We start from the raw sequence: 10,075 nt of genomic DNA on the forward strand, positions 1-10,075 counted from the left end.
TCTAAGCATGTATTACTGTAAGACCCAGGATGAAAAACCTCCTGAATTTAGCTAGAGATTTGATCCTCTTAAATGACATATGAAGCAGCTTTTATAAAGATAGGGAGCCTCAGCTAGTCTTACAGACTTATGAAGAAGCCTCGAAGGGGTTAAAGTAGAAAGCTTATACAAACTTTGCTTCTCAGCCTCTCTTATCTCCTCCCTCTCCACACCGCTGAGACAGAGCAGAGCTGAATCACTACCTTTCCCGCATACTCTAAACTGTTGCCTGCGAAAGAGGAACTGGGGACTTAGACTAATTCAGGCTGCTTTCATTCAAATGTTCCAGAGGGCACACACACATCCAAACAGACTTCTCTTTGCTTTTCAGAGCTTATAAGGAGCAGGCATCTGAAGCTGCACTCTGAAGCTGTAAGTGGTAACTGGCATTTTAAGTAACATTTTAAGTAATAGAAGGTGTTTTTCTGTTTTTCTGCAAAGGGATTACTCTTTAGAAAGATGAAAGAGAAACCATACTTTGCATGAACATAGTCCTGCTTCTTTGGCAAAACAAGGCTTTCGTTCTATTTTCCAGCTGTTCCAGGGATGTTCCTGAACAACTTACCTGTTGGTGAAAGCTTCAAAAGGGATACTTAAGTGACCCATCCTATTCATACTGTGGGCCAGGAGAGGTAAGAGATATTTGGAAATATGATGTTATTCCCGGTGAGGTGAGAGGCATTATTTTATTTATCGGCAGGTGTGACAAATAGGCACCATCTGCTGCAGAAGATACAGCAACTCCTACTTGAGCAAGCTTATTACTTAATGGCTCCAGCCACTGAAGAAGCATTTGCTGCTGGAATCGTTTTTTCATAGGGTGATGTGGAACTCGATACACTTATCTCTCTTAGTTTTTTCTCCCCAGCTAGGAAGATAAATATAAATAGAATGTATTAACTCTTAAAAGCTGATAGCAGTTCATAGTTTTTAATTTCTTTTCTGAATTGTTCCACTGAACATTTTCCTTAAGTACTTGGTGAGATTTCAGCTCTGGAATTATATAGGCAGGTGTCATGTAGAAAAATGTAAAATTACCAGTGGGGTGTTCCCAGAACCTTATCATGTTAAAGAAAATAAAAGTAACTACTAGGAGCACCCTGAGAACCAAATAGAGATCAGGGTACTCTTATTTTATATCTCCAGCACCTAAAAAAGTGTCTGGAACTTGATTGGCACTCAATAAATGTTTACCAAAGAAATGTTAATCTGATTTTGGAGACCTGTGCAGAACTTGGTTACTCTTGTTACAAATAAGTTTCACTCAAGGAATTGCTCTCGGGTTTGATTGATGCAAACAGCTATTCCCTTATCATTCTGGGGAGCAAAATTCATGATCTAGGAGTATATGTTATTTTGCTCCTGTGAGGTTATATATACTATGCTAATGTCAAAAATTAGTGAGAATTTGACATTTCAATGTTTATACTAAAAACAGAAGACTTTTTTTTTTTTACTAAGATTTTATTTACCAAATGAATGACAAAATATACAATCAGAAAACCAAAGGTGCATTTATGTCACTTGTGAGTATTTTGATTTACATTAGAATTGAAGTAAACCAGAGGCACAAGTTAATATTGGACATTGGCCAGTTATTAAATTAAACACTTCCTCTTTTCCCTTTCCCCCAAACTTCTCGTCCTCTTTTTTTCCTCCATTCTTTCTCAATATTACCTCCTTCCCTTCCTTCACCCCCCCCATAATCACTCATTTCCTGCCCCATCTTGTCTCCAACCCACATCCCTCATAGTCTTTACTCATTTCTCACATTTCTTTCTTTTCCTCCTCTCTCCCTTCCCTCTTCCTCTATCTTCCTTTCTTTCTTTCCCGAATTCCTTACCCCCTTTTCCATTCCTCACCCTCCTCCTTATCCCTCAACAGCTTTCAATCACTTTTACAAAGACTAGAAACTGATTTTTATTGTATGAGCTTTCCAGAAAGAACTGCAGGATACTAAAATAATTCTTTCCACAAAAAATCATATCCTTCAGAATTAATAGAATTTGAATTCTTTTTGAAATTGCATGGTTGTTTTTCTTTCCAAATGGTGCAGAGCTTTTAACAGAGCAATCATATTATCTGTGCAACTCATTAATTAGTTAGCAAAGAGAGCCATGACAATCCTGTTTGAAAAGCTTTTATGAGAAGTAGTCACAGATATAGGAGCAGAGTAACGAAAAAGAGGATTTCCCAATATCTAAACATTGTATTTATTCATTTCAAAGTCCTTAAGGAATTAAATCGATAAACCTCCCTGAATTGACCAGACTGTTTGGTCTCCTGAAGACTATAGAGGCTTTAAGAAATATGTGATTAGTTAGTTTTCCAAAATTTCAAAGGAAATGTTTAAAGAAATTGACAACTGTAGCTGAGATCATTGTTCTCTAAGCTTCTCCAAGCTTCTTAGAATTCTAATAAATATTGAATAAGTATTCAGACCTAAGGAAGATTCAGGGTCAATTGCATAGGAGGCAGAAAATGAACTATCAATTATTATTGAAAATTATCTGTAGACACAAGTGAACTTTCTAAAACTTAAATTTAAAATTTAACCCATCCCATAGAGTTTTCCTTTAAAATCTTGTAAGTGAAATAGCACTTCATCAACAGAGTTTCTAACAAGGTGATAATTTCTTAACTCTGGATTATAATCTGGAATTATTCTCCAGTAAGAAATTGAACAGTGGAGGAAAGGAATAAAAAGAAAAGAGAAATTTATGTTCTTCTTCAAGCTATATTAGCAATCGGATCAGAGATAAGACCATGCTTCTCTTCGAACTCTAAATATTAGGTACATTTCTTCATCATACCCATGCATTTATTCAATAATTCTTGAGCAGCTACTGCAAGCAAAGCTGTATAAGGGATAGACTGCTGAAAATGATCCTCAAGAATTTTGTAAACTAGAATTTAGAAGAAAACATATCAAATAGATATCTGCAATATTTGTCAAATTTAATTCCTCTAGGAGAAATACAAAGCATTGTGGAAATTAGGGTTAGGGTAGAAAGTCAAGATCAGCTTCATGAACTGAATCTTAAAGAATTGTATTATTTCCTCACCCAGAGATGTGTGAAGATAGAAGAAACTGGTCAAACAAAAATATGGAAGCAGGGAAGTAGGTAAGAGTGAACATTACAGTTTTATTGGAAAGAGGGTAATGGAAGGAATTAAGGTAAGCCAGGGCCAGAGGATTGACAGCCTTAAATGTCAAGCTAAGGAGAATGGAATAAAATCCAAAGGCAACATGGGGACTTCCACATTTTATTTCTTTTTCCTTTTACATTCCACTAGACTAGTTATAAATAAAGCATATAGTAATAAAATATAGAATAAAATAGCAAGTTGAAGATTACACACAGTTTGGCATTCTTTTTATAAAGTTCAAAACAAATAATACTAACATTGTTTAGGCATAGGGGTGTGTGTGTGTGTGTGTGTGTGTGTGTGTGTGTGTGTAAATAAAAGGAAGGTAATGAGTCACAAATTTCAGAATATTGGTTATTGGTTATTTCTGGAGAAGGATAGGTAAGAGGATGAGATGGGAAGAGCATAGGTATATGTCATGTAAATTATTAGTCATTCTCAATCTTAAAGTTGCTAGATGTTTGCCCACAGATGTTTGTCCATGAGTGTTCAATATATTATTAAATAAGTGAATAAAAAAGTGCTCAAATTTACCAATGATGACAATGTACCATAAACCAAAGAGTATGACTTACCTGATTCTGTGTACTTGGGGTTCAAAGGGAGTATAAAGATACTATGATAGTATAGAGGTTTCTCCCACTTGGCTTGCACTAGCAGTGAGTGTTCATTTTTCCTTACCCTTCTTTTCTGGAAGGCAGGTAAAAAAGTAACTTAGGAGATACATGGATGAAAAATCCATTAAGCTCTTATCTCTAGGTTACTACCATTCTTAAGAAAAGGAGCTGCTGGGAGAAGTGGTGAGGAGGAAGGCCAGTCAGACTGACAACCTATACGTGAAGCACTTGAATATGTAGTGAAGCAGTTGAGCTGTGTGGGCTGTCTGGGACTGTTAGAGTCCTGATTTGAAGTGCTCTGTTCTATTTGTAGACTGATGTTTTTCAGCCCTGGCTGCATATCAAAATCACCTGTGGAGCTTTTAAGCAATACAGATGTTCATGCCCCATACAGAGCTACTGAATCAGAAACCCTGAAGAAAAGACCCAGTTATATATATTTTCAAAAAGCATACTAAGTAATACTAAAGTACAGCAAGGACTGAAAAGCATTCCCTGAAGAATGTGCTTAGAAACAAGTGGGTAACTTGTTTCAAACATTGATTCCAGGATACTGTCCCCAGAGATTCTAATCTAAGAAACAAGGGAAAGGCTCTGGGAAAGAGTCCATGTTTGTATTCATAATAAACACCCTGTAGGTGATTCTGGTTAAGGCACTTCCCTTGACCACTCTGAGAAACATTACCCCAAAGGTTCCAAAACACTAGGGTTTCAGGGTGATTACTCTATGTATTTGCTTCCTAAAACTGCCATAAAAAAATTATATAAGCTAGGTGGCTTAAAACAACAGAAATTTATTCTTTCAGGCCTGGAGTATAGAAGTCTGGTATCATGGTATCAGTAGGGCCATGCACTCTCTGAAATCTGTAGGGTAGACTCCTTCCTTGCCACTTCGAGCCTCTGGTATTTGCTGGCAATCTTCAGCATTCCTTGGCTGGTAGATACATCACTCTAATCTCTACCTCTATCTTCTCCTTGTATGCCTCTGTCTTCTCCTCTTCTTGTGAGGACACCAGTCATTAGATTAGGGCCAACCTAATATATTGACTTGATTACATCTACAAGGTCTTATTTCCAAATAAGGTTACATTCACAGTTACTGGGGGTTAGGATTTCACCATTTTTGGGGGGGTGACACTATTCAACCCATAACATTGTTTTAAATGCTTTTAAAAGTAGAGCCTCCAAACAACCAATAAGATAGATTAGCTGTATTCTTTAGCTGGGCTATCTAGAGAGAAAAAACAATAATTAACTCTCAAAGCTCAGTATGCAAAGAAACACTTGAAAAGCTTGTGTTTAGTATGCATATTCCTGGGCCTTGATCCCAGCTAATCAAAAATCAAAATAGCTGTACTTGCAAGGATAGAAAAATGTTTCCTAGACCACTGCTCCAAATACAGTGGAAAGATATTCTCTCTCTCTCTCTCTCTGTTCTTGTTTCTTATGAATCAAGTGTGGGCAATAGGAACAGTAAGTAGGTAGACTAAGAAAAATATGGATTATGGAAAGTATAGTAACGTGGGCTAGGGAATACAAACTTTAAGCTGAAGTGTTCTCAGGCTGGGGGCAAAATTCAAGATGATAGGAAAAATAATGTGACTGTTGGAGCTAGTTCTACGAACTCTCCTTGGGTATGTTAACAACAGACAAAACTAGGCTACACTGTTAGCAATCTACTATAGTACATAGAAGTGTGACAGGTGATGGTTATTTATATCATTTATTTTAGCCACCCACATTCAAAATTCATGTTTAGAATGGTAAGTTAAATCATTTTGGAAGGCTTCAGCAGTAAATAGTTTGAACCTATTTACACAGTGGAATGTTTTTGCCAATAAAAAGAAAGTTCTAGCTTTACCAATGATAAAGCATGCAATGCATTTATTTGCTCAGAATAGGCATACTCTCTCAATTCCTTCTGGTGTACAACTATTGGGGGGAAATGTCTATTTCCACCCTACAGATCTAAATGAGAGAGATAGACCAAAAACAAAATTAGGGGAAGCCTGCATTCCTGAACATTCCCCTGATTCATTAAAGTAACAATTGTCACTGGGATCTGGAGATTGAAAAACAATTCCTTAAAATTAGGATTCCTTTGTTTCAGTGCTAGGCTTTCCTGATTCAACTAGATCAATGGTTCTTAGTCCTGGCTGCACTTCGAAGTTACTTGGAAAAGACTTTATTGCTTTTCTTCTATCTCTCTTATTTAGATATGTGGGGTAAAAATAGACATTTTCCCCCAATGTTTGTAGACCCAGAAGGAATTGAGAGGGTGGGCCTATTCCAAGCAAATAAATGCATCCTTCATCATTGGTAAAGATAGAACCTTCTTTTTGTTGGCAAAAGCATTCCACCATGTAAATAGGGTCAACTATTTACTGCTGCAGTCTTCCAAAATGATTTAACTTGGCATTCTAAACATGAACTTTGAATATGGGTGGCTATTTTTTTTTTTTAATAGTAGTGCTTCGGTCTCGTCCCAGACCAATAAAGTCTGAATCTCTAGAGTGGTGCCCAGGCCCCTACTGTGGAGATTATGATTCAGGAAGTCTAGATTTGGGCCCAGGATCTGTATATTAATAAGTACCCCCAAGTAAATCTTATGATCAGTCGGTTTAGAAAACATTGTTCTAATCTAGGTTAGTTATTAGCTGCCGTTTAGTGATCTGATTTTTTTTCTTTAACCTTTTAAAAGCTATCTTCTACACAGAAGAAAAAGCATTCTAAAATCAGTTTGCATATAGTAAACCATTTTGCAATTTATCAATTTATTTTTATTTCAAAATACCTTGCCATTTGTTTTTCTTAGAGATAACCGAATCTTTATTTTTGTTTTCGATTTTCAGGAAAATCAATATCTGTTGGAGAATCTGAAGAGCCAAATCTCCTGAGCCTGGGCCTACTGCTGTCAGCGTCTCTGAGACCTCTCTTACCTGAGAATTACCAGGTCTCACAACACTTTCTGTCCAGCCTACAGTGAGGGATGTCAACAAAGCTACAGAAAACTCACATTTTCTAGACTTACAAGCTGTGCAGCTGGGCAGGAACCTTATAATCTCCATCCTTAGGGAAGGTTCAGAAATATAGACAAACGGGAGGAAAACTCAGATATGCTGAGCCTGATATATACAAAAGCCTTCAGATAGTCTCCTCAAGGAAGAGCCCAATTAGGTCCACATAATTAGTCCACACATCTAGATTAGGTATAGGCAAAACGAGCCCTTTATCCATCTACCAAAACAGAGCAAAAGACTGACATAATACTATAAAAGATTCTTGTTCTAATAACAGTATTATAAAGCAGTTTCAGCCATATTTATTTTAATCAGTATAAAAGTAGGAGTGTGGAAAATAAAGCATTACTTATATTTTTGAAAATTGATTAAGAAGCTCTGATAAAACCTATTGGAGGGGTGATTGCTGTGCTGAAGGTTAGAGAGGGTGTCTCAATTGTCAAATCATAGCATCACCATTTTCTGCTTGTGTGCTATTACCTTAGCTCTGAGAGTGATTTGTTTTTACCGGATTGTTAGAACACGTCCAATAGATTTAGAGACAGTCTAAGTGACTGTGAAATGCCTCAAGGGCAATAGAAATCAAAGAGAAACACATACCAACTCAAGTCTTGAGTGATGATGGAGGCGCATTTTAAATACCATGGAAATCTCACTGGGCGTGCCCATTTTCCCACTCTGGCAACAGAGGTTGATACTTCTTCAGACAAGTATTCCAACCTGTACATGTATGTGGGCTTATTCCTGAGCCTCCTGGCCATTCTCCTCATCCTGCTCTTCACAATGCTCCTTCGGCTCAAACATGTCATCTCGCCCATCAACTCGGACAGCACAGAAAGTGTTCCTCAGTTCACAGATGTAGAGATGCAGAGTCGAATCCCCACTCCTTAAAGCCAGGATGAAGGTGAGCTTTAGTGGATCTGGGTAAACCCTTATATATAGATGTCCAGGAGAGCTTGCTTTCTTACATGAAGCTTCCCATGTAGGGAATCCACAAGTTGTTCATTTAACAACAAGCTGTTCATGTTTTCTTTGTGTTATTCTTCATCTTTACTCTGCTTGTGGACTATCTAAAACGTTTAAGACTCACTCTGAAAGGAATATAGGAAATGACAGCTGGTTGGGAGGGCTGGTTTCCATAGTAACCAAACAGTGCATGGGCCTTGCACAAACCTCAGACCACAGAAATTCATACGCAGTGGTTGTAAGAAACACAGGGTCCCTGGAAGCTCCAAAAACAAAGAAGATTTGCTTTTGAAAGGGTTGATCCTTCAAAGAGGATATCCCAAGAAAAGGACAAGTTCTAATTTAGTGTTTTGATCCAAAGAATCACCTCTACACGAAGTTAAATTATGTCAGAAGTTAATGGAAGGGACCACGAGTCCTTTCCCTAAACAGCAGTGATTTGATCATCTCAGGCAATTCGGTTTGTTTCAAATGAAAGAAGAGATTTAAAGAAACTGTTTCAGTTTAAAGAGTAAGTTTTCAGAAAGAAGTTTCTAGTAAACAAACTCATCTAGAGAGAGAAAAATGTGCATATTATAACTATGTTAATTCTATTCGTGCAGCTTCTTTGTCTTTTTCTTTCTCCCTATCACACTCTAGGATAGAGTTGCACACAAATATGAGCTTTGTTTAAAAGGTGCCTTTGCAAACAAGACTCAACTGTACTTTAGAGCAGAAATGAAATGATTTTGGTATTCTGTTGTTGAATGTGGCTTTGGACAAAACATTCAAGCCTTCTGAGTCCCAGGGTTTTTGTGCTGAAAAATGGTTAGAGAGCTATTTAGTCATCAGTATACTCTTTAGATCTGAGTATTAAAAAAAAAAAAAAAGACAAAGGAGGAAAGGACTAAACAACATCCTCCAACAAATCCTTATTGAGATCAATGTCCTCAAATGTCTCATTTGTATTTCCCAGAAAATGTTCCTCCCTTCCTGATCCCTGCCAAAAGATGAAGTGTTTCACTTATTATCTATAAGACAATTATATTTTGAGAAATTCCGTTCTCATAAGTAGCCCTAGTATGCCAGTAGTGTGGAGAGAATTTAATTTTTAAAACTAACTTTTCAAAGGGAAACCAAAGGAGATGAGTACCATTTACAAATTAGAATTTAAAAAACTGGTCATATTCTTCCCACCAAAGGATGAGTACACCTGTGTTAAATTCTACTTGCTAAAACAAAAAATAAGTTATCACTTGCACCTGAAGGGGGGGGGGGTCATCAAATTTCAGAGAGTGCTCTCTCAGGAACTGTAATGATGGTAAGAGAGAAATCAAATAGATGTTAGATTAATGCCACCCCCACCAGAAATGTAGCTCTTTGTAGTCTGTAACCAATTTAGATTGGCCTTTTTTCTCTGATCTAAATCTAAGTTGGTAGTGAAATTCCCAAGTGCTTTCCACTTTTATACACAGTCATTTGTCAATGCTCCTCTCTCCAAGGGGCTGCAAGTGTGAAATCCCCACATGCGGAGCTAAATTTAGCAGTAAGGCTGACTCTGCCACACCTGTTACCCAACTGTGCACTGTCAGAGATGGGAGCTGCATTCTGCACCATTCAAAACAAATTAGCAGATGGGCTAAGACTTGGAGAGGGCATGTATTTTTCCAAACTCAAAGTGACTCACATTATTACACCTTGATGGTCTTAAGTTGTGTGTTTATTCAACACCCAAATTCAGTGGACCCTTTAAAATTTGAGCTTTGGTAGCCAAACATGGACTTCATCAAGACTGCCAGTACCGCCACCCCTCCCCCAGAACTTCTTAAGAACACACATCTTCCCTCATTCCAGGCTCTCCGTTTTGTGCCCACAGTATTTGAATGCACTTTACAGTTGAGAAGTCAGTGGCTGGATAAATGAAGGAACTGATTATACTCTCAACAGCAGTGAATAGCAAGATACGAAATACCTTGTTGCTGAATCTAATACAGATACAGACTGAAAATCTATTCTCTGCCCATCTGACCTCCCTAACCCAAATTTCAGGAGAATAAAACTGCTTTTTAAGCACTGACTTGGATGAAGCTTTCTAATTTATGATTAGGTTACTCACATGGAAAACCACCACCCTCTTTCATCACAACTACCCCATGGGGATCCAGATCGTCATTGAGCATTAACCAAAGCACACAGCACAGTTTATACCAAAACAGCAGCATAACACCCCCCACCCAATTTCCAGTGACAATACAAATGGAAATGCTTTTAAGCAGATGTGTCATTATAATGACTCACATGGTA

General features: G+C 37.6%; 1 protein-coding gene across 2 annotated transcripts; it reads left to right on the top strand.

The window, feature by feature from the left end:
- Nucleotides 1-221: 221 nt before the first annotated feature.
- SERTM2 (serine rich and transmembrane domain containing 2) lies at nt 222-9,848 on the top strand. Of its 2 annotated transcripts, XR_012430409.1 has the most exons (4): nt 222-411; nt 575-671; nt 3,109-3,164; nt 6,659-9,848. XR_012430409.1 is itself a non-coding variant. In XM_045383871.2 (3 exons), the coding sequence occupies exon 3, from the start codon at nt 7,445-7,447 to the stop codon at nt 7,715-7,717; it is 273 nt and encodes a 90-aa protein (XP_045239806.1). In that variant the 5' UTR covers nt 222-411; nt 575-671; nt 6,659-7,444; the 3' UTR covers nt 7,718-9,848. The 2 variants fall into 2 exon arrangements, 1 of the variants encoding a protein (XP_045239806.1); XM_045383871.2 differs by lacking the exon at nt 3,109-3,164.
- The last annotated feature ends 227 nt before the right edge of the window (nt 9,849-10,075 follow it).

The sequence above is a fragment of the Macaca fascicularis genome, chromosome X (genome assembly GCF_037993035.2).
Source record: "Macaca fascicularis isolate 582-1 chromosome X, T2T-MFA8v1.1".
In the NCBI taxonomy this organism is placed as follows: Eukaryota; Metazoa; Chordata; class Mammalia; order Primates; family Cercopithecidae; genus Macaca; species Macaca fascicularis.

Excerpts from the sequence above, each read along its gene's own strand:
- SERTM2 (XM_045383871.2), top strand. The coding sequence starts at position 7,445 with ATGATGGAGGCGCATTTTAAATACCATGGAAATCTCACTGGGCGTGCC.